Raw genomic sequence first — 25,022 nt, forward strand, 5'->3', positions numbered from 1 at the left:
GATTTATCCGTTTGGCTGTAATTCACCTTCAAATTTGAAATAACGCTGGAAAAAACAGTGTTTTCACATTTCATTGATTTGCTCGAAAAGTATAATATATAGAATTAATCCAAAAGATGCATATGAAAGCTGAATGTTTGGGGAATGTAACGAGTATTCATATACTTCTGTGGATTTATCCGTTTGGCTGTAATTCGCGTTCAAATTTGAAAGCATCACAAAATTTAATTTTAAATTTTTAAATAAACAAGTAGAATTATTAAAATTATTATAAATTTTATATTAAACAATTGATGTGCGTGATTTAATTAGAAAACAATATAAGTTTCAGCAAATAAAAAGGACACTCTGTATAATGAGAATATGGTAGTGTAGGAATCTACAATCGTCAGCTGATCCGTCAGAGGGACGAGCCAGAAAGCAGTCATGTTTATTGTCTAGTTTATTGTTTGTTTTTCTGTTGGATCGAGAATTATTGAAGATTTCCCAGTTAAAAACGTATAAGAAGAATAATGTTTTAAAGCTCGGCAGATTCATCTACAAGAGATAACTGGTAACTTACCTTTCAACTGTTTTCACTTGACTTTCATTTGTTATCTTCTATTAATAAATGCACGAGAAAACTTAACATTTTTTCAAAAATATTTTCTCCTCACTATTTTAGTTGAGCTCCAGAGACAGAATTAAATGCCAAGTGAGCGATGGCGTCGAGAATCACGAATAACTTCATGAATCACATACTGCAATGGGTGCACCCGAAGAGCCAGGAGAGGAACCTCATATCCGCTGCCTTCCACATGATCACAATTACCCTCATCAGCATGTCCATGGTTGAGCTCAAATGGTTTTCAATCTACGGTGGAGTCTGTGCATCTTACCTCACTCTCAGCCAATTCTTCTGGTTTGGGTATACTGATAATAATATTGCTTCTCCAGGTAATAATTATGATTTTATTCTAAACGAGATTTCTAATAAATATTATTTCAGAGTTTGATTGCATCAACAGCACAATAGTGAATATGATGAGGATCATAATTCTGCTATGCTTCATGGCCATAATCTTCTCGTTGGCTGGGTTCTTTTTAGATGTTATTGGACCTAAGAGTTATCTGTACTTCTTCATAAGAAAATACGCTTTGGCCAGTACTTTTACAGGTTTCATATTGTTAAATCTGTATTGAAAAATATGATTAATTATATTTTTATTGCAGTGATGTGGATTATGGCAATAATAAGTACTTGCTATTATGTGGCGGTGCTATTGGAAGACTCGCTCGATGATTTGTATCCAAAGATTGATACTTCCGTGACCTACGGGTACGGTTTTTACCTGATTACTGCGACAGGTGAGTGCTACTAAATGACCTGTTGTTATAACTTTGTTGTTGTTGATTGGGTTAAATTTAAAGGAGGCGTTGCTGTTATCGGAACCTTCTGCACGCTCATCCTGATGCACACGAGTTCTCCTGAGCTCTACAGCGGTGGAGACGGCAGTGACGACGCTTGCCTCATCGACGGCTTCGAGGAGGGTTTCGAAGCCTTCAATTCGCCGGCACCTCCACCACCGTACAACGTGCCGCCACCTCCATACGCCCCCTGAAAACCGTAAATTCCTCCCTCTTTGTCCTAGACGAAGTATTACATATATACCAATTTCTTAGTCCAATTCCGATGTTCCGTTAGCTTCTGTCGATGGATGGAAAAAAAGAAAAAACGAAAGTAGAGAGAATTCGAGTGCATCCGTTTCGTTTCTCTCATTCCTGAGTATCTCTGGTTATTTGCACAAACTTATTATGTGATATGCGCCTTCTATAATAATAATCTAGTCCTCGTCGTGTTATAAAATAATCCGCTTTAATTCGATCGTTATGAATTACTTTCATGTTTTCGCTACACCAAAGAACTATTATTTTTTTAATGTGAATAAATGAGGGTACCTCTTAGATGACTACTACTGTGTACTGTACTGTGCGTTCAGGAAATGATTTTATTCTGTGTACAAGATATGTAATGTAAATAAATATAAATGTTATTTTATAAAATTTGTTTCGAGTTGAACCACAAAAATACCCAAAACTAAATCATTTAATAAGTAATTACGAGTTTAATTATATTTCCCTTTCTTTATTAACTTAATTTAACGACGAAACAATATCGAATGACAACTTAAGTACAAATAATTGTATATATATATAGAAAAAATAAGCTTTATACAAGTATATACATCGATTATTTTTTACAGCTCGTGTGGGATTAAGCTTGAAAGAGATTATGCATGTATATTTATTAATGTTTAGATGATCAGTGCTATTGGTATTCGTGACGAGGATAAGTGTTGTTTTTAACGAAGGAGTTAAAGTCGAAAGCGGGCATTTCTAGGGGAGCCAAGGGAGGAAGGGAAGATCTCTGATCGTTCACATCCGGACTGAACTCGCTGCACGGAGAGAAGACGTAAGGCGACGTGCCGCCTGATGAGTCTGTTATAACTTTAAGGCTGTTAGTTGCGGAGGTTTTAGTCTGAGCTGTAAATAACAATAAACATTATAATAATCAAAAAAACAAACAAACATTCTGCATGTAAATGGAGAAGCAAAGGCAACGCTATAAACTACCTGTTTGTTGTTTGGCCTCCAACTTCTGTATCTTTGCCTTCAGCATGTCCACTTCGGTGGTGCTGGCATCAAGCTGCGTGACCAACTTGTAAACCAGAGAGTGAAGCTGCTCGTTGAGCGTTCGCAGTTCCTCGATAACGGTGTTCTCGTGTTTCGGATGCTTGCTACCTAAAATAGGCTGCGACGATGGATTCGACGAGTCTAACGTATCTATAGACAGAACCTTGTCATCTGTGTCAGTGGTTGAGAAGCTTCTCAAACTCTCGCAGTCGCTATTACCTCCGCTGCTCCTCTTGAACAGCTGCCCCAGCAGAGAATCAGCCTCCTCCATTGTCCTGTAAATAGCCACCTGCAGCGACGTGCTCTGGTTATCGTTGGTCACCTCAAAATCGCTGCCGCAGAACGTTATCCTGTTCCTCTGGTTCTCTATAGCCTTCTTGTAATTCTCAAACTGCTCCTTCTTTGCCAGTATGATTTCCTTCCTACGCAAGTGGTAATCTCTCTGCAAATTAATCGAATCTACAGATTGAGGATTCTGCGTGCATTGGAGGGCATCGAAGAGATGATTCGCAGCTAACTGGTGGCATTCTATAGCTTCCATAAATCTGGCATGCCTCAGGTGAGCTTCAGCCCTCCTCTGTTGTTGGTGCGCCTACACAAAATGTATTTGTTTATTGACCCAGTTCACAAAATCCAAAGAAAACTCACCATATTCAACGCCGATTGATCCATGTTTTTTTTTGTATAAGGAAAGAAATCTACCTTCAGGGCACGTGTCTATAAATAAGGGCTCAATGGAGCGATTTACATAACAACTTACTGACCAAAATATTGCAACACGAAAATGAACTTTTGTCAATGTAAATAAGTGCAAGAAATTTTACCTACTGCAGAGACCTCACCATCAACTTCAGATCAAAACACACAGATGGCACCACAACATCAAACAGTAGTTCTAATAATCTTGAAAATAATTTAAACTTTTTATTTATCATTCTAGAATATTAAATAATTTAATTTGAACAATTCCATTAATTATGAAATCTATTCCACAATCTGCTTAAAATAGAAATAATTATTATGAACAAGACAATAAAAAAACTAATGTTATATTACTACTAATAATCTCGAGATCTGCAAAACACATTAAAAGCATGTCCAAATAAGCGTTTGATATTTAAATTAAATAATTTAAGTTCAAATTATTCTATCGTGACACAATAAACATGTTAATGATACTAATTTCAACGAGTTTATGTATGCTAATTGCGCCAGCAACAGTCATCACATTCAGACTCTGCTTCCTTTTATGGACATTTCCATTACACAATTCGCGAATGAACTAACAGCAACATGTAATTTCTTAATAACAGACTTATTTAAAATTCACACGTGCAAAACGGTAATTACTGCTTGTTATATTAGACTCGTTACAATGCTAACAGAGAAAAAGAAAAAAAAAACAAGTAACACTAATCTCGTACAGTCATAGTTTATTATTACCATATGCAAATACGTTTATTAATAATTACGTAATAACGACTGGTTGCATATGTTAAATACTGTTTGATGTTATTTAATTAAGTATTTATTCACAGATGTCGCAGCAAGTACACAATTTCAAATATTGAAATGTTATTTATTCATTAAATACTTTGATTAACGTAATTAATATTGATAGAAATAAGATAAAAATACTAAATGTTATTAATATAATTGACTGTTTTTTTATTAAATTAACAATTGCTATAATTTTAAATAATTTAATATTTACAAAATCTCAAACACAATATTCTTTTTTAGTTATTTCAAGTAAACTGTGTGTGTATACGAAAATAGCGTGGATGAATCAGTGCGAAGAAGTCAACATTTAAGCCGATTATATGCAAATCGTTTTTGGCTCGTTTTCGGAATTCTTGTTCGGGTAACTGTTTTTGTCAACGGCGTTGGACAAAACCGAACAAAAGACGCCAAATTTGTAATACTTTCGGAGCACTAATCTGCATACTAAATACCCAAAGAGATGAGTTATTTAGTGCCAAAAAAGGAGTTTCCTCGGACGTAAATATTACAAGAAAAAACCACAATTTTTTTTTGCGGTTTTGTTCGGATTAATTGCCTAATTTTGTATACGAAAAACGAATGATTCATCGTTTATGAATATGCTAATACGCAATTTCGTATTTATTTATACACGATAAAACGGTGATGTTTAAATAAATTTTAACTGGAGATTTGCTAAAAAAAAATGTGTTTAAAATACTGTTAATAAGTGTGTTTACTGTATAAAACTTATAATTTCATAGTTTATTAAAGTTTATATTGTTTATCCTTAACAAATTACATAAGCAATGCAATAATTTATGAGATGTTTGACGTTAACTTTGTGTGCTTACTTGGAAATGATAGGAAACTTCCGAAGAAGTGATAAAAACTGCAAACATTAATTAATTTAACGTTTTAAATGAACTAGTTGTTATTCAATGTATTTCGTGTTTGAGAGGCGCAGATTACTGGTTTTAAAACTTTGTTTGTTTTTCTCTTTTTAACAGGTATTTTGTAAAGCGAAATTAAATTATTAAACAGCGTAATTACCGATCATCTTGTTGCGATAATAATAATCGCGATCACCTGAAATCAGGTTTCAAGCTGATGATGATGATGGTAGAAAATCCTTTTTACAAAACTGGAGGGATTATTGATTTAAATGAAACGCTTTGGGCGTCGTAAAACTGTGCGCTGCAATTACGGTTTTATGGAAAACGCACGTTCGATGTATTAATTAAGTAAGGACCGGTGAATATTTTTTATTTATTTTTTTAGTTTTTTTTGTTGCTGTTTCTTCGTTTCTGCTGCTGATGTTGATGTTGAAGACTAATCATAAAAGCATGGAGCAGAACCAATTAAAACGGAGCCACTTTCTTCCATCATTAAACGCTCGTAAAGACCGAAACAATCTTGTTGCTTGAATATTATTATTAGTATTATGGGAAAACGTGATTTCGCGAGGATCTGATTAGCCGCAAATCATCTAGGTACAAAAAGAATTGGACACTTCTTGGAGAAATAAAACTTATGGAGATGGACATGAGCTTGAAGTCGGTTCGGGCGGAAGTCGTTACGCGACGCAATTTACGTGTTTTCGAAATCGTTGATTTACTTTTATTCCAATTTTAATATGTATGCAAATTGATACGGGGTGTTTAATGTTTGCAAAAGAAAAATTATAATCAATTAACAAACACACGTTTTTTTTTTTCAAAACTTCATTATCGAAGATTTTGCAACTTTATGGTTCTTCTCTTGAATACCAAGAGAAAGTCAGCAGCAATATTTTAGTTATATTGCTGACATTTATTAAAAACAATGTAGAAATTATCGTTTCTTAGAAGGCAATTAAAATAAATTGAATTTCTAAAAAAAAATATATGTTACACGAATTACCAGATGATAATGTTGTAACTAAATTGAAAAATGAATTGTATTTGAAATGGGTCGAATGTATTTTATAATAAGTATAAATTGGAACATGTTTGTGTCGCGTTTCAGATCCATTTATCATTCGAAATTCGTTCACTCTATTTCTTTGCTCTATTTATAATATTTTTATATGTCTTTCCACTTATAAATAAATATAGATTTCATGTAAGTTTTGACATTGTAAACCTGTTTTACTTTACAAGTTAGTATAAATATAAATCAATTTTTGATATCTAAATTGAATAATTATTTTTATTATGTAGATTTATAAATAATAAAGTATGAAAAAACTTCTTTATTGCATAAATAACATTTGAAAAATATTCATAGAAGACGAATGACTTACATCACAAATCTGTAAATTGGCTCATTGGATAGGTCATACTTTTCTTTTCTAAATTGCATATATAATGATTTATTTAACATGATTACTAATAGATTAATTAAAAAAAATGAAGATATTGCGACAAATCTAAAAAAAATGTTAATAATAAGTTATAATTCTAAAGAATGATTCTTTCTCTTTCATTTGGTACTATATATATTAATTTTGGTTCATTAATAAGAAAGTTATTAAGCTTTAATGTGTCGGCGGTTTTCGCAAGTTGCAACTCAAGTCCCTCTTGATTCTCGAAAATGACCTAAAATTTCGATTTGCATCAGGAGACCAGGAGTAGCGAGGAGGTATCTGAGCTCCTAGTAACGGTAGTTCCAATGCAATGGTAGTTCTAACGCAACGGTAGTTCTAATGCTACAGCCACTTACGTTTGTGTGAGTGAGTGAGTGAACTGTCATTGTGACAGCTGTCAGTGTGACATCAACTGCTACAAGTTAAGCTGAAACGTCTTTACTGGATTTGCTGTTTATTCTACATAGTTCTGAATGCAAACTTAATGAAGAACATGCTCCACTGCTTCCTTATTCTATTTCCTTGTGTAGATAACTTTTCTCTGAACATCACATTTCACATCGGGCAAGTTCTGGTGCAATATGTTAACAACCATCAACCACTAAAGTTATTTATCTTTAGAAAAGATATATCAGAAGCTGTGAACAGTACAACAAGAGTTGAGTTTCCTAGAATGAGAAGAAGGCATTGTTTTACCACTAAAGTTATTTGTCTTTAGAAAAGATACATCAGAGGTTATGGAAAATTCTACAAGTCATTTTAGATACAATAAACGGAAGTAGGATCTTCATATATAGTTTTGCATCAATTGGTTGAGGTTAATAGTCAACTTGGCAACAATCGATTGGTATTTATTGTTATTATTTCAGCTGGAATTGACTGAAGCTATGGACATGTATAGTTTACTTCCAATGGGTTGATTTTCCTAGAAAGATAAGAAGGAATTGTTTTACCAGAGGCAGTTTTCATTTGCAAATTGTGGAAATCTTAAATGTTGAACAACTACTAAAGTTATTTGTCTTTAGAAAAGATACATCAGACGCTATGGAAAATTCTACAAGTCATTTTAGATACAATAAACTGAAGTAGGGTCTTCATATTAATTGGTTGAAGTTAATAGTCAACTTGGCAACAATCGATTGGTATTTATTGTTATTATTTCAGGAGGAATTGACTGAAGCTATGGACATGTATAGTTTACTTTCAATGAGTTGAGTTTCCTAGAAAGAGAAGAAGGCATTGTTTTACCAGTGGCAGTTTTCATTTGCAAATTGTGGAAATCTTAAATGTTGAACAACCATCAATCACTAAAGTTATTTGTCTTTAGAAAAGATATATCAGAGCCTATGGAAATTTCTACAAGTCATTCTAGATATAATAAACTGAAGTAAGGTCTTCATATTAATTGGTTGATGTAAATAGTCAACTTGGCAACAATCGATTGGTATTTATTGTTATTATTTCAGGTGGAACTGATTGAAGCTAGAGGCATGTATAGTTTACTTCCAAAGAGTTGATTTTCCTAGAAAGATAAGAAGGCATTGTTTTACTAGTGGCAGTTTTCATTTGCAAATTGTGGAAATCTTAAAACATTACTTCTTTAAGGAGATGTATAACAACTAATAACCATGGATGAATTGTAGCCTTCTCCCTAGTCTTTAAAGACTGGATAACATTTATGAGTACCAGTGAAAGGACTGGAAAAGCATTTCGAATTTAGTTTATAAGTTTTTAAAGATGTTGTGTATTAACATTAATGATTGTTAAGATTTATAAGTATTGTCGAGATTGGAGAATGCTTATTTCTCTTTCCAGGCCAATGTATTTTCACTAATTCTTTCTAATTCTGATTCTTCTCTGCAAATCGTGGTAGTCTTAAATGTTGAAAGCAACCAAAAGCATTACTTATATCACTTCCAGTGAAAGGACTGGAAAACCATTCGAAATTCGTTTATAAGGTTTTAAAGATGTCGTTTATTAACATTAATGGTTATTAAGATTTATAACTATTGTAGAGATTGTGTAATTTTTTCGTATCTAAAGTGGATAATAATGTAACAAATATGAATGAATTTTGAAATGGTTTGAACGTTGATTCACAAGAGACGAGATTGGAGCATGCTTGTGTCTCTTTTCAGTCCAACGTATTTTCACTATTTCTTTCTTTCTAGCTCTGATTCTTTCTCCATTCCTCGTCTCTCTTCAAGTCCATTTTTGTTGATGTTGTTGTTGTTGTTAGCAAAACGAGAGAGCGTTTGTCTCTCTGTTGCAATGGAAAGGAAGTGGACGGCCATAAAACCGAGGGGGATTTGCATCGGCTTATGGAAACAGCGTCTCCGTCTTTGGTATGCGACGTTGACGTAATTGTTGTTGATTGTTATTATTGGTTGTTATAGATGAAATGTGGTTCGAGAGGGGGCAGAAGGTGGGCGGCTGGCCCGGCCCCCGGCATGCCTTTTACGCCACTTTTAATTATTCCTGCCACCGTAATTAGACCCATAATAGGTAACCTGCCCAGCCCGACCCATGTCCTCTCTTCAATATCTCTTTCTCTATACTATATACATATATAAACTCACATATTTATACATATATAAGAATAATTTTGTATATGTTTCAGGTTTCGTTTTGTTTGTTAATTCAACATCCAACTTAACCGGAGGACCAAATAGCAAAACGAAAGTACAAACAAATTTACGCAACTAATTGCAATATCACCGCGCTCCTTGCAAACTTCTATTTTTCATAATTACATAAGCTTACTAACTACAATCCATTTCCAAATTACCAATAACAAATGTGTTTTCATTTTAGTTTCACAGTTTTTGTATTTCAATTAATCAATTCTGTTATTCTTACGATATCTTATTTGAATTGAGTGAACTTTGTTTGTTTCCTTTCATTATGTATTATTTACATGTGCTTTGAAAGGAGTTTCAATTACCGATGTTCAATTATAAACGCGCACATTTCTGCGATTCAATTAAACGTTATGTTCACTGCAAATAGAATTATGACATTATCGCATATCCACAATTAACGCAATCATAATTTTAACTGCACGCAACGTTTCATATTCATAAACGTTGTTACTTAACATTTTCTCATATATAATTTATTAAATATTTCAATAATTATTTTTGTCTGTCTGTAATGATTAATATAATTGCATTTTGTTTGATAGTGTTATTGAGATTGTAATAGATTTACTAAATTAATTAATATTGTAATTATTAGTTTGTTCTGTGGTTAAATTATTGGTAAAATGTGTTGATTACGAATGGGGTTTGGTTTTTGCGTGAAACGCGCGAAGGTGAACGACGTCCAGTTATTAGCAGTTTCGCTTCGTTTCCTTCTTGGAAATTACAAGGAAAAAAATCCGGCGTTTCGAATGCATTAAGGCCGTTCGGAAAATATTTAAATATTTCGCAGAGAGCGCGTTTTAACTGCAACCAGTAATTGTTTAAAGATTTACGAGGCAATAAAGCCACCTGTAGGCACCGGACTTTGGATGAGGATGACTGTGAAGATAATGGATGCGGTTAGAAGAGATGAAGGAAAGTGTCGTTCGAGGATATTTTTGGATACGTTTAGATGTAGTGTAGATGCAGAGACGAGACGGTGTTGGAGCGCGTGCTGTGATTTGAATAATGCGAATCGGTCCCGACCCTTTCCGTGTTTTCCATCCGACTTCTTTATTGTTTCTTTTTTCTTTTCTTCCCCCCATCCTTTACACCTCTCCATCACCGTTTATAATTTAAAAATAAGAGACGAACTGAAAACCGTTTTCGTTCCCCCGCCTTGCTCATCATCATCATCATCTCATTTCTCAGTTTATCTCTCTTCTACCTCTCATCTTTCTTCTCTTCTTCTTCTTCTTCACTCGCACACTGTGTTCTTTCTTCGAAGCGTTTTTATTATTGTTTTTGCTCGTTGGATGGAAGAAGAAACGTAATTTGTGGCCGAAGGTGTGCTAGAAATTTATTGTGATTCTCCTCACCGGCGGTCCTTATATGGACGGCTTACTTTACAAGATCATATTACATTTTCATCTCTCCACCCGTAGTAATTCCCACTGATTTTATCAATATTTACGATATCGCGAGCCACACAAATTTCCACGTAATTACGCATTATTGATGACCACCATGGGACGAGCGACGCCACCACCTTCATCCAACTTCACGAAACCAGACGTGCGAAGACTGTTAAGATAATGGGATGCAGTTCTGGATGACGAGGAACTTATCATCTGATACAATAATAAAATATAAATAAAAGTTCTTTCTTATTATTACATTTTTTTTTTTAATCTCATAATTACAAATAATATTTATCTTTTTCAAATATTGATAGAAGACGAATGGCTTGCAACACAAATCTGTCAATGGGCTCATTGAATAGATCATATTTTTCTTTTATAAATTGCTTATATAATTATTTCATTAATATCAGTAGTTATCGATTAATTAAAAAAAATGAAGATATTGCAACATATCGAAATAATAGATAAATAAATGGTTATTTTCATATTTATTTAAAAATCGGATTTTATAGTTCTAAAGAATGATTCTTTCGCTTTCGTTTGCTCTAAAATACTTTAAAATTACTCAATTAATAAGAAAGTTATTAAGCTTTAATGTGTCCGCGGTTTTCGCGAATCGTAACGCAAGTCCCTCCTCCCTTGATTCACGAAAATAACAGAAAATTTCGATTTGCACTAGGAGACCAGGAGTAGCGAGGAGGTATCTGAGCTCCTAGTAACGGTAGTTCCAATGCAACGGTAGTTCTAACGCAACGGTAGTTCTAATGCTACAGCCACTTACGTTTGTGTGTGTGAGCGAACTGTCATTGTGACAGTTGTCTGTTTGATATCTACAGTTACTAATTACATTCAAAGGACTTTATTGGATTTCCTGTTTATTCTACATTGTTATGAATGCAAACTTAATGAAGAACATACTCCATGCTTCCTTCTTCTACTTTCTTGTATGGATAACTTGTCTTTGAACATTACATTTCATTTCAGGCAAGTACCAGTGCAACGTGCTAATAACCATTGATCACTTAACTTAATTGTCTTTAGAAAAGCTATATCAGAGGCTATGGTAAATTCTACAAATCATGCAGTGTCTTCATATAACTATTTGCATTAATTGCTACTAAATAGAAGTTAAATAGACAAGTAACTTGTCAACAATCGATGGATAAATTTGTTTTCATTTTAGGTGTAGCTGATAGCTGCTAGAGGCATGTATAGTTGACTTTCAAAGAGTGAGTTCTCCAGAAAGCAGTAGCAGTTTCCATTTGTAAATAGTTGAAACTTTAACCTCAGAATGTGACCAAAAACATTACTTCTTGAAGTAAATCGATAATAACTAACAAATTGGATGAATTGTAGACTTCCCCCTGATCCTTAGAGCTTATAATATTTCCAGGTGCTGTGATATTATTACTGGAAAATCAAAAATGTAAAATTTTCATCAAAATCCTACAATTAAACTAAGAGTATTTCTTCTTTCAGGAGGATTCAGTAGTACCCATGAATCTATTGTTGCCTCCTACATGATACTTAGAGATAGTATAACACACCTGTGTGCCAGGTGCAGTGAATATACTGGAAAATCAAAAATATAAATTTTCATGAAATCTCCACAAAGAAACCAAAAATATTTCTTTTTTCAGGAGGTCTCAGCAGCACTCATGAATCTATTATGGCTTTCTACATCATCATTAGACATAGTATAACATCTCTGAGTGCCATGTGCAGTGAAAATATTGGAAAACCAAAAATATAAATTTTCATCAAATCCCCAGAAAGAAACTAAAAGTATTTCTTCTTTCAGGACGATTTAGCAGCACCCATGAATTCATTATTGCTTCCTACATCATCCTTAGAGATATTATAACATACCTGAGTACCAGATGCAATGAAAATACTGGAAAATCAAAAATATAAATTTTCATCAAAACCACAAAAAGAAACTAAAAGTATTTTTTCTTTCAAGGGGACTCAGCATCACCCATGAATTCTACATCATCCTTAGAGATATTTTAACATACCTGAGTACCAGATGCAGTGAAAATATTTGAAAATTAAAAATATAATTTTTCATCAAATGTGCAAAAAGAGACTAAAAGTATTTCTTTCTTCAGGACGACTCAGTAACACCCAGCAATCTATAGTTGCCTCTTACATGATCATTAGAGATAGTATAACACACCTGAGTACCAGATGCATTGAAAATACTGGAAAACTGAAACAAATTTATATCAAAACCACAGAAACAGACTAAAAGTTTTTCTTTCAGGAGGATTCCGATATCTTCACTTTTTTTAATTTCTTAATATTCGCGCAAGTTAAATAGATCATCGAATACTCAAATTAAAGTACATCAACCCAGCACGCTCACAGTCAGCAATCTGCAGTCATCCGTTCTTTTGCTACGAGCTATTAAAAGTATCGAAGTTTAAAATTCACATCGTCTTCACGTTTTATTTAATTTCAAGATAACCACTCAAGATAATTATATATTTAAACAATAATCCTAAACTGGGAACCCTCGTCTTTCGAATGAACCAACTGAAAACGTTCTAGCAACGGTATTTCAATTTTGTAAGGTGCTGAAAATTATCGAAGTTTTGTGCGAATATTTTCAAAATTTATTTATTATAGGCAACCAAATATACAAGCAGTTTGTATGTTTGGTTGCGGACAAATATACAGAACAAGAAAAATGACGACTTTGAAAAATGCCTGTATTTTCTCAACTAACAGTTTTCAGAAGGAATTTGACTAAAAATATTGATCTTGAATATATACAGATTATAATGAGCGTAAATATAGATTTGTAGCTGCAATGGTGTCTTCATAATTAATTAACAAACTTTGGCGTTTCACTAATGACAGATGGTAAAATAACGTCTTCGTTAATGACCTGTATTTTCGTGTACACGAGCTTCCAGAAGAATTTTGGACATGGATATAGATCTTGAATATGCAGAGATTAAAATGACCTCCAATATAGTTTTCTAGCTACTACGGCTTCCTCATTATTAAGTAACAAACTTTCCTATTTGGCAAATGACAAATGGTAAAATAACGTCTTTGAAAATGGCCTGTATTTTCTCAACCACCTGCTTCCAAAAGAAATTTGAACATGAATGTTGATCTTAAATATACAGAGATAAAAATAAGCGTAAATATAGGTTTGTAGCTGCAATAGCTTCCTCATAATTAATTAACAAACTTTGGAATTTGACAAATGGCAGATGCGAAAAATAACATCTTGGAAAATTATCTGTATTTTCTCAACCACCAGCTCCTAGAAGAATGTTGGACATGGACGTTGATTTCAACTCTTTGGAAATCAACTATACATAGAAATCAACTCTAGCTGCTATCATCTCCACCTAAAATAATAGCAAATTTATGAATCGATTAATGACAAGTTGACTATTAGCAATTAATGCAAATACTTAGGTGAAGTCACTGCTTCAATTTGTTGTATGTAAAATGATTTGTAGAATTTTCTTCTATATCAAACAACTTTAGTAACTGATGTTTGCTAACATGTCGTATTGGTACTTGCCCGATGTCAAATGTGGGCAATTTCAAGAGAAGGTTATTATTATAGGAAGTAGCAGAAGGAGCAACAGAGCATGATCTTCATTAAGTTTGCATTCATAACAATGTAGAATAAACAGGAAATCCAATAAAGTCCTTTGAATATACTTTGTAACAGTAGATGTCAAACTGACAGTTCGCTCACTCACACAAACGTAAGTGGCTGTAGCATTAGAACTACCGTTGCGTTAGAACTACCGTTGCATTGGAACTACCGGTACTAGGAGCTCAGATACCTCCTCGCTACTCCTGGTCTCCTGGTGCAAATCGAAATTTTAGGTCATTTTTGAGTTTCTAGTGACTTGAGTTGCGATTAGCGAAAACCGCCGTCACATTAAAGCTTAATAACTTTCTTATTAATTGACCAATATTAATGTATTTTATAGCAAACGAAAGAGAAAGAATCATTCTTTGGAATCATAAATTCAGATTTTTATAGAAATATGCAAATAATCCTTTAATTTGAGTTTTGTTGCAATACATTAATTATTTTTTAATTATAGGATGGCCACTCGTGTTAATTAAATCATCAAGTATGTCATTTAAGAGATAAAAGTGTGGACTATTTAACTAGCCTATTGTTTATTTTTTGTGCGTGTGTAGTAAGATAGCAGAACATTAACAGGAAACTACTAGATATCGAATGAGTGTGCTAAAAAAAAGTTGACTAATATCTTAAAATTAAGATGTTTACTACGTTGATTTAGTATTTTCGACGAAATTAAAGGTTGTTTGTAATTGTGGTAACGCTAACTAAAGACAGCATGTCGTGTCGATATGCGGTCTGGGTAAGTGAACGGCTGCGGTTTGTGGTTTACTCGGAAGGATTGGGTGTATATGCGGCACGTGCGGTCCATCGACTTTTACCACAGCAATTACGCTCCAACCATGCATGCAAGCAGTGAAAGTGCAGAATCGGCCTTCTTCCCCCGTTTCCCTACTCAACATTAGTTATTTATTAAATTTCCTTCTAGTTTCCTGCATCCGCAAAGCGACTTCGACCCGTACGGAGCTTCCAAATGGATATCGACACTCCTCTCTGGTTCATTCTTCGTGGCCCTCGCCCACGACGTGTCCCATCGAAGGCACACAGACCGCACCACGCCCGACTGACCCTGGCTCGATCATACGTTATCTGCTGAACGGCACGAGAGTTAGTTTATCATTCATTCATGAAACATGTGTTCATTCATCAGTTCAACGAAGAGAGATGGAGTGAGAGAGTGTTGTATCTGTATGCATGCAATACACACAAACATACATATGCATTCATTGCAGCTTGCATATCTTTCTCTCTCTTCTGATTTTACCTCTTTTTCCTACTCTTCTCGCCACCTCTCGCGTCGTTCAGCATTTGCATACGGAATTATTTATTTTAGGTCAGTCCGACGGTTTTCTTCCGCGCCACACCGCACCTTAGTCTTCCTATTATAGTAAACCTTAATCAACATCGTATGTTTTTATTAATGAACCGATCACACCTGAGCGTTGAATCATCGTCGCGTGGGTGCCATCTCCTCTCTTTCTCCTCTTATCCACCTCACCAAAGCCGAGAAAACGCTTCTTCGCAAAATCCAAGTTTCAATACGAAAAACTAAGATAATTTCCCATTGACACGATCTCTTTTCAATACTTTATTCGCTACCAGTTCGTTATTTATCCTGCATCTTATTTATTCATTTTCCTCAGCGAGACGCAAATGAAACGAAATTTATGCGTCCCTAATTTCGGTTTCAATAAATTTCATTTGGAACCCGTTTTCCGTTCGAAGCGTTTACATTATTTCTGTACGTCCCCCTTTCCCTCCTTCACTCTTCATTTCGATTTCGGTGGCTCCGTTCGGCATCATTAGTGATTAGAAAGAAAGAACTGAAAAAAAAAGCAAATAAATAAAACGAAACGCGCGTGGAACGAAGGCAGCAGCAGCAGCAATAATAATAATCGAGCAGCTACTCCGAATCCGATCTACGATACATCAAAATATAAATATATCCATAAACTGGTCCACATTTATCACGCGCATACATATATACACCCATAGGAAAAATTATACGCCATAATATATAATGAACGCCTCCGTTGTTTTCTTCCTTTTTCCTTCTTTTTTTTTCTTGTACGCTTCTTTTCTTTTTCTTTTTTCGGTGCCTCCTGCTTTATTATTGTTGCTTCGTTTTTAAATTGCGTGCCTCTGCGTAATGATCTTTATTATCTTAACCGGGCTACTGCCTATCGCCGCCGCCGCCTCAGATTTATCGATCCCACATTTAAACACACACACACACGATTATCATTATTATTATTATCATCATCAGCGTCCTCTCTCGATCATTATATAAATACGTACGTGGAGATTATAAAAGATTATGAGCTCATGTGCGATTAAGAAAGAAGATGAAGGCGAAGAGGAGGAGAAGGAGGAAAAGAGCAAACAACAATTTCCGGTCCGCTTATTTATTGTTACGCAACGGCTCGCGCCATCTGCTCCTTATACGGAGTATTAGCGATGATATTTTTAACGATTCTTAAGCGAATTTGCAATAATCGCATCGGGCGCGTTTCAAATTAACGATCAATACTAAATTTCATTGCAAAAATGCAAAAAAAAAAAACAATTTCTCTAAGAATTTATATACAATTTTCGTAAATATCAAAAATCGTAATAATAAAATTGTATTTTTTTTTTGTGTTACAAATATGTTTAAAATAAAATAATTATGATTTTCTTAAAATATACAGTTTTTGTTATAAGGATTTGAACTTTAAACGGAAATTTCGTTGCTCGCTATTATTTTATGCGTAAATAACCGAAGCATTGCATGGAGACTTTAACGGTCGCGCGAGACACGAACCCGACGCACTTTATTCGCCAAAATCGTTTAAAAACTACGATTTTTTGGAAACGTTTTAAACTAATCATGAAATAGATTAAATATATATTTTTTTAAACTTATTTTTAATTAAACAAACTTGATTTTTGATAAAAAAAAATATTTTTTTTTGCTCAAAGTAAAATTTAATTATTTTCAATTTATTTAATAATATTTATGGAAGTGTTTCTGTAAAATACATAGTTGATTCTTGTAGCAAAATTGAAAGTATAATACTGTTGTTGTTACGTCTAGATTATTTTACATTTTCTTTTATTGCGTTTCTTTCTTTCTTTCTTTCTTAGAAATAATGTATGCGATTGTGTGCCGAACGGCTATTAAGATACTGTTTCGACCCTGATGTATCGCTGTTTACTGGATGCGATGAGATCATGGATACACACACACTTACTTCTCTTTGACTCTGTAGTCTGCGGTTTTCATACACCGTCTGTGCACGTGAATTAATTGCGTTCTCCTTCTCCGTCTTCCGCACGCATTCACACTTCAATTTCAATTCATCTTCGGATATTTTGTTAGTGCGGTTACCTTCCTAAAGCTCATACACACACTCACGCATTCTTAAAAACCACACGTAGATTGCGCAAAACCATTCACAAATCTCCTCGCCTTGTCACCCTTCTAGTTCATTCATCTGTTCCCCATATACGGCACGTTCTCTTGCTCAATTTTACTCACAGTTGCACAAGATTGGAGAGCTCATTCATGTCCGACTCGGTGTATTAGTATGCAGCAGTGCCACTTATAATAAGATTACAGCCATACCTGTCGAATATATTAGCATGCGCATAATGTTCCCAACTCTCTTGCACTCTCTCACTCTTCAGTATCTCTCCGACTTCGTTATTTATTTACTTATTATTACGATTCGTTTTGTTGTTGCTGTTTCTTTCATTCTTTTTTCTTTCTTTGTACGTTATTGTCGTTTCTTTATCTCCTTCCTTTTTTCCATTTATTTATTTCGAGCGTATTCTCAATTTGCTTTGAATACAGAAATAGACGGCGAAACGACAATAACAAACAAAAAAAAATAATAAGCCTAATTGTTACCATCTGGTCACATTCGACCCAAATCCAGACAAGTTATCAAGAAAAACCTTTATTCAGTTTTCATAATCATAAGTTAATCACTTTAAAACAATATCAAATTAATCACAAAGCAATTAATTAGTTTAATTCAGAAAATGTAAACGTCATTTAGAAATTATTAACAAAGAATCAAAAGTAATGTTTTAAATTTTTATGAATATCTCGAAAAGTACAAATGGTACAACCAAAATTTAAATTCTAGCTTCAACCTAATACTATAAGGAATAAAATAAGTGTATAATCATTAAAATAAAGCTTATAAATTTTTGTGAAATTTACTCTCAAAAATTGTAAAAAAAACATATAGAAATATATTTATTTTACAAATAAAAGAAGAAATTTCCAATATACTTGTTAAAATTTGTATATAATTTATATAAAATAATTGTAGATTCATTAAATTTTAATAAATCATAAATTACAGCAATACATGGAAAAATGAAAATATAAGAAAATTGACTTTACATAAAATTCATAATTGTTTGTTTGTTTACATTTTCATCAATATCTCGAAAAGTACGAATGCTACACCCAAAATTTAATTTGCAGATTAAACCTAATATTATATGGAATAAAATAAGTGTATAAGTATGAATTTAAAGCTGATGGTTTTTGTGAAATGTACTCTAGAAAATTGTTTAAAAAAATATATTAATTTTACAAATAAATAATTTTATGTTTACATTTTTAGAATTATTTCAAACAATTTTAGAATTGAAATTATTTCTATACTTAATGGATGTAAATAACAGTTATATTTCTAATTGGATGTATTAAGATATTTAGAAAATGTATGTACTTAAAGATAATTATGATTTGCTTACGACATATTAAAATTTTCAATTAGAAGTCGAGGCTCTTCGATTAGTCTTCGAAAATATTAATTAAAACCTTGGCTTTTTCGCTAAATGCCTCTACAATTTAAGAGATAATGCGATAGTTTATTATGGTTATTAAATGTTTAACGATTGAGGCGATTAAAAGGTTGCTTCAATTATGATTTATACCATGCAGGAAGACAAGTATTATTAAGTAATTTCACGTGAAAGTCGAAAAAACTGTACAAAAAAAAACAATAGAAAAAAAGATATTTACACGTAAGACTGAACATTTTCTAGTATAAAAGTTTTAAGAAAAAAACGATTTGATGTGGGTTTAAGTAAGAATTGTCATTTGGGTTTTGGGATGAGATGGAAAGTGTTTGCGTTTTGTCGCCTCGTGGAAAACGACGGCCATATGGCGTCTGCGGTCTCGGTTTCTTCATCTCGGCGAGAAAATTAGTAATAATAAAAATTGTTAATCGTCGGGTAAAAGTTATTAGGAAATAAGGTCAACGAGTGGGCTTCGATGAATGGAAACGTTGGTTCAGGCCAGGTGTGGAGGGAAAAAACATACACACACAGACATGTACACGGAGAGGACCGTGTGGGCGCAAGACGCGCTCGTGCCAATTCCAAAATACACACACACAAACATATTCATATATGCATCGTAATTAAATAATTACGTATCTTGTCGGGATTTTGAAATTAATTGGTGAGAGGTAACCGAAACTTTTGCTCATTCTTAAAAATTCGTCGTGGGTTATAAAAATAGTTTCTATTTCGTTCTTTCGTCGATGCAAATGTGCATTGAGCAATCGTGTTCATTGAAGAAAACCACATGAATGGACTTTCAAATAAAAAAAAATATTATAATTTTTGTCTGAATGGACTTCAACGAATCGATGTAATTAATTTAAACTCAATTTCTAGTTCGATTTCATATTGCGAGAGAACTATAAATGTCACAATAATGTGTATACATTCATTGAATTCACTGTAATTTCAGCTTTTATTCACAATTTAAATAATTGATTTAATATTCAGTGATTCAAATATATTGACTAAAATATGAAGGTATGTAAATAATCATTGAATTGCAATATGATTTCATTTTACGAGAAAACTATAAATCTCACACTTATGTTTGTAGATTCGTTGAATTCACTGCAATTTCAGCTTTAATTCACAATTTAAATTATTAATTTATCAATCATTGATTCAAAAATATAGACTAAAATCTTAAGGTATGTAAATAATAATTGAAAAATAAAAATAATTTAAACTTTCAATTTGTTTACATATTGCGGATAAACTATAAACCTCACATTTATATTTTTATATGCGTTGAATTCACTGTAATTTCAGCTTTCATTTATAATTTAAATAATTAATTTATCATTTATTGATTTAAATATATTGTCTAAAATGTGAAGGTATGTAAATAATCTTTGAATTGCAATTTGATTTCATTTTACGAGAAAACTATAAATCTCACACTTATGTTTGTAGATTCGTTAAATTCACTGCAATTTCAGCTTTCATTCATAATTTAAATTATTAATTTATCAATCATTGATTCAAAAATATAGACTAAAATCTTAAGGTATGTAAATAGGAATTGAAAAATAGAAATAATTTAGACTTCCAATTTGTTTTCATATTACGAGAAAACTATAAACCACACATTTATATTTATATATGTGTTGAATTCACTGTAATTTCAGCTTTCATTCACAATTTAAATAATTAATTTATCATTCATTGATTCGCAAATATAGCCTAAAATCTTAAGGTATGTAAATATGAAATAATTTTATCAATTGTTATTTAACAAATCTATTGAGATATTAGTAAAATCATTGAATGGAAACCTTTCACTTCATTAAACGTTCGTGGCAAATGGAATTACAGCCAAGGCTAAAACTACATATCTTAACTGAACGACTGGTTATGAATGATTGAATTATTAATTAAAATCTAGGGTTTTGTAACACCTTTACATTTCAGTGAATATTTCAAAACTTAATTGTTTCAAAGACAAAACCATATAAATTTATGAAAATTAACTCATTTGTATATACAAAAAAAAACATATTAAAAACTTACATTAACAACTTTTATCTCAAAATTATTTGTAAACTTCTTCAAAGTTGTAATGAAAATTTAATTCTTCATAAACTAAAACCTTTTTATTTACTAGCAGTAAATTAGAAATTATAATGAACTAATTAAATTTACACCTGAATATAAATTGAAAAAATCATTCATTTTTTTTGTCAGAAAACTCGGTTTTATGATCGTTAGTTTTTTAAATATTTAATTGGAATATCTCAGATTGCTCTCTTAATTTTATTGCAATTGTAGTTAATAAATAAGTGTATATAAAAAATGTTAAATGAATATTAAAAAATTCATAGTTATTACCATTTGATTGGATTCCAGCGAAGTAAAACAAAATTATTAATGAGTCTCCAGCGGAGTTGCATCATTTTCTGGTGTTTATGTAAAACAGGAGAATTTAACAACGATCAAGATAATCTCGACCATATGTCGAATCTTCAAGCTCCTTGTTTTCAGTTCCAAAAAAATCTCATTTGGTATAAGAAGTGTTCTCTTGCGTATGAATAACTTTCAATGACATTAAGTTTATTTACGCTACGATTTTTATGAATGAAACGCGTTACGAAACGAAAGTTCGCGTTTTAATAACGCAACTGGAGAGAAGAAAACAAAAAACGGTGAGAGGAAAAGAAATGGAAGAAGTCCCATGAATATGCGTCTGGTAATGGGACGCGTGGAATTTCGAAACCGTCTCGCTGTCTCTTAATTAATCGCCCATTAAAGACGTATAGCGGGTCGTGTGCGACGAATAACGGGGCACGCGTTCACCGTGGGCGTTCGACGGGCGCCACTCGGACAGTTTGCGCAACGATTCAGATCATCGTGGTCATCGTCATCGTGGTCGTTCACCACGTCTTCGGCACGCGTCTTTTCCTCCTCCTCCTCCTCTTCATCATGGATCGACCTCTATTCCATTCACCAACCCACAATTTTCTTTTCCCATCTGTTCTTTTCTTTAGATTTAGTTTTTTTTTCTTCATTCCTCTTCGTTGCCGTTGCTCCATGGTCAAATTGCCGGTTATTTTACGTTTTAATCGGACCTCCATTCATAATTATTGATTGGCCATGCGGCTGAGCATAATGCGTGTGTGCGCACGTACGAATTACATAAACACATGTATCATTATCTAAACAACGTCGGCGACGACGAAAAGATAATCTTTACAGATTATTATAAATTTACGTGCCATAAAACACAGCTTTTTCGTTGTAGATAATTATACGCTTTCAAAATGAAATAATAGTTTCTATTCTCTTTTTTTCTTTCACGTTTAACATAATCTGCATTCCTTCTATGATGGACCAACAACTACTCATCACATCACAACCTTTACTTAACACACGCATATTTATATAGCAATTCAGAATAACAATTTGTAACGATTTTTACTTCATTAGAAAATAATCACGAATGTTAATTACAACATAAATCATGCAAATTAAAGACAAAACTATGACTTTTTCAATCAACCTATTTCGAGTCTTATATCTTCAGTCAATTTCTTGTAATTATCTTTCGAAATTGAACAATAAAATAGTTATTACGCAATATAAATTTTATTTTCATATATTATCAATTCTGATATATAAAACTTTTCATAACAAAATTTAATGGTCTTGTTAATGCTAAATGTTAAATAATAATTAACGTAACCTGAATAGGACAGGGTTTGAATTGTAAGGGTTTACGTAAAGATTAAGTTTTAAAACCATAATAAATTGTTGTTTAAGATGATTCCAATTATGTTTTACATAATTTAAATTTTATATTGAGTGTTTTGTCAATTGATTTTTATAATTACTTTTATATCAAAATATAATTGTCTGAAGTATTGAACTAATCGTAATAAAATTTGATGGTCTTGTTAAGTAAATTGTTAAATAAAAATTAACGTAACGTCAATAAAACAAAAATGACGATAAATTAAAATCGTAACGTTTCTTTTATGACACTTTAAATTTGTCCGAATTGTAAAGGTTTACGTAAAGCTTAAGTTTAAAGACCATAATAAATTGTTGGTTAAGGTTGATTCAGTGATTTCCATTGATTTTTATAATTATATAAAAAATTTGATGGTCTTGTTAATTAAATTGTTAAATAATAATTAACGTAACGTCAATAGGACAAAAATGACGATAAATTAAAATCGTAACCTTTCTTTTATGACACTTTAAATTTGTATGAATTGTAAAGGTTTACGTAAAGATTAAGTTTGAGGATCATAATAAATTGTTGGTTAAAGTTGTTTCATCGATTTAAATTGATTTTTATAATTACTTTATATCAAAATAACATTTATCTGAGGTATTGAACTAATCGTACTAAAATTTGATGGTCTTGTTAATTAAATTGTTAAATAAAAATTAACGTAAACTCAATAGGACAAAAATGACGATAAATCAAAATCGTAACGTTTCTTTTATGACACTTTAAATTTGTACGAATTGTAAAGGATTACGTAAAGATTAAGTTTGAGGACCATAATAAATTGTTTGTTAAGGTTGTTTCACTGATTTCAATTGATTTTTATAATTACTTTTATATCAAAATAACATTTATTGAACTAATCGTAATAAAATTTGATGGTCTTGTTAATTATATTGTTAAATTATAATTAACGTAACTCAATAGAACAAAAATGACGATAAATTAAAATCGTAACGTTTCTTTTATGACACTTTAAATTTGTACGAATTATAAAGGTTTACGTAAAGATTAGGTTTGAGGACCATAATAAATTGTTGGTTAAGGTTGTTTCAGTGATCTCAGTTGTGTGTTTCTCTTTCGAACCCTTTTTAGGGACCATTAAACCGTTCTGCTCTCGACATCGTCAAGGTCATCAATCTTCCCGGATTGGCGTTCCCGTATAAATCATCCTCATTATCGCCTCTGCCTTAACAAATAGTGGTGGTCAGGATAATTTGTGTTATGTGGTAACACCTTGCCTTCACGTTCGTTCATTCGTTCCTTCATTTCTTCGTTCCACTCTTGTAGCGATAAAATGCGCGAGATTAAAATAAATGAAACGGTTGTCTTTCCATTCCGGAACGGTGATGTGTCATCGCCGGACACCGAAAATCACTTACATCATCGCGCACACAAATAATATACACGAGTGATTAATTTCAGGTGTCGCGCAAAGGCGACGCGATTAATTAGCGACGCTTAGAGATAACAATATAAATATATATAGAAGAGAATACTTCTTGTGTTTTTCTTCTTAGTCTAAAGGTTGTAGATCAAAAGCGCGTTCAAACTTTAGAGATATGAAGACATTAAGTTGAGATGAAGAAAAAAAAACTCATTAGCGTCGCGGGGCATTCATTAGTCATCGTTTCGGCCTGCTCTGATCGTTCGTATTATTATTATTATGAAGAGCGTCCACCCATAAATGAATTACTTTTATCCAAACAATGCATTAAGAGGCTTTCGGGCCGACAATTAAATCCCGCTCCGTCCAAATGTTATTAAGATGCGGAGATAACGCCCTTTCGGATCGTATTCTAATACAACGCCATCTAATTTACATGTTATTAACGAAAACGATGGAACAATGACCGTTCTTCAAATCCTGCTGGAATTAATCATTCAGTCAGTATACGTGAAAAATGGCGTGGACGAACCTCACCCTTCGAGCTGTTCCATTGGCTCAAGAATTTTGCACGAGGGTGCATACGTTTATGGTCTACCCTAGCTTACTTACTCACCTAAAAAGACCCCTACATTACTACAAACGACACGCCTATTCTCCACCAAAATGGTACACACAATATTACTTAATCATATTTTTTACGTTGAATTATCACATTTTATTTTAATTACTTCATAACTATGTATACTAATTAGAAAATAGAACTTACCAATTAAAGATTACATCATGATCTTTACAATGAGCCCACAGCAAGATTTATAACATTTTCAGATTTATAGCAATAATTAATCCAAAATTTAACAAAAATTGATACTTGAA

General features: G+C 32.7%; 2 protein-coding genes across 3 annotated transcripts; one reads left to right on the forward strand and one right to left on the reverse strand.

The window, feature by feature from the left end:
- The first annotated feature begins 393 nt into the window (after positions 1-393).
- Positions 394-1,713, forward strand: LOC108561448 (transmembrane protein 127-like). Its single transcript, XM_017919388.1, has 5 exons — positions 394-553; positions 665-936; positions 989-1,156; positions 1,213-1,347; positions 1,411-1,713. Exons 2-5 carry the CDS (start codon positions 702-704, stop codon positions 1,599-1,601), a joined length of 729 nt encoding a protein of 242 aa, XP_017774877.1. The 5' UTR covers positions 394-553; positions 665-701; the 3' UTR covers positions 1,602-1,713.
- Positions 1,714-2,097: 384 nt separating this feature from the next.
- On the reverse strand, positions 2,098-3,530 carry LOC108561447 (nuclear receptor-binding factor 2-like). 2 transcript variants are annotated; one of them, XM_017919387.1, is made up of 4 exons: positions 3,322-3,529; positions 2,893-3,265; positions 2,614-2,823; positions 2,098-2,523 (listed from the first exon to the last, which is right to left on the reverse strand). In XM_017919387.1, exons 1-4 carry the CDS (start codon positions 3,343-3,345, stop codon positions 2,309-2,311), a joined length of 822 nt encoding a protein of 273 aa, XP_017774876.1. In that variant the 5' UTR covers positions 3,346-3,529; the 3' UTR covers positions 2,098-2,308. The 2 variants fall into 2 exon arrangements, with proteins under 2 accessions (XP_017774876.1, XP_017774875.1); XM_017919386.1 differs by having other exon boundaries at positions 2,614-3,265; positions 3,322-3,530.
- Between the last annotated feature and the right edge of the window lie 21,492 nt (positions 3,531-25,022).

This window comes from Nicrophorus vespilloides, unplaced genomic scaffold (assembly GCF_001412225.1).
Source record: "Nicrophorus vespilloides isolate i.1.1-1 unplaced genomic scaffold, Nicve_v1.0, whole genome shotgun sequence".
NCBI classification, from domain to species: Eukaryota; Metazoa; Arthropoda; class Insecta; order Coleoptera; family Silphidae; genus Nicrophorus; species Nicrophorus vespilloides.

Bases quoted from the DNA above. Each gene is read 5' to 3' on its own strand.
- LOC108561448 (XM_017919388.1), top strand. From the start codon at position 702: ATGGCGTCGAGAATCACGAATAACTTCATGAATCACATACTGCAATGG. The intron at 937-988 runs GTAATAATTATG...ATATTATTTCAG, and splicing joins TAATAATATTGCTTCTCCAG to AGTTTGATTGCATCAACAGC. The intron at 1,157-1,212 runs GTTTCATATTGT...TTTTTATTGCAG, and splicing joins TTTGGCCAGTACTTTTACAG to TGATGTGGATTATGGCAATA.
- LOC108561447 (XM_017919386.1), bottom strand. From the start codon at position 3,345: ATGGATCAATCGGCGTTGAATATG. The intron at 3,266-3,321 runs GTGAGTTTTCTT...CATTTTGTGTAG, and splicing joins ATCAATCGGCGTTGAATATG to GCGCACCAACAACAGAGGAG. The intron at 2,524-2,613 runs GTAGTTTATAGC...TGTTATTTACAG, and splicing joins GGAGGCCAAACAACAAACAG to CTCAGACTAAAACCTCCGCA.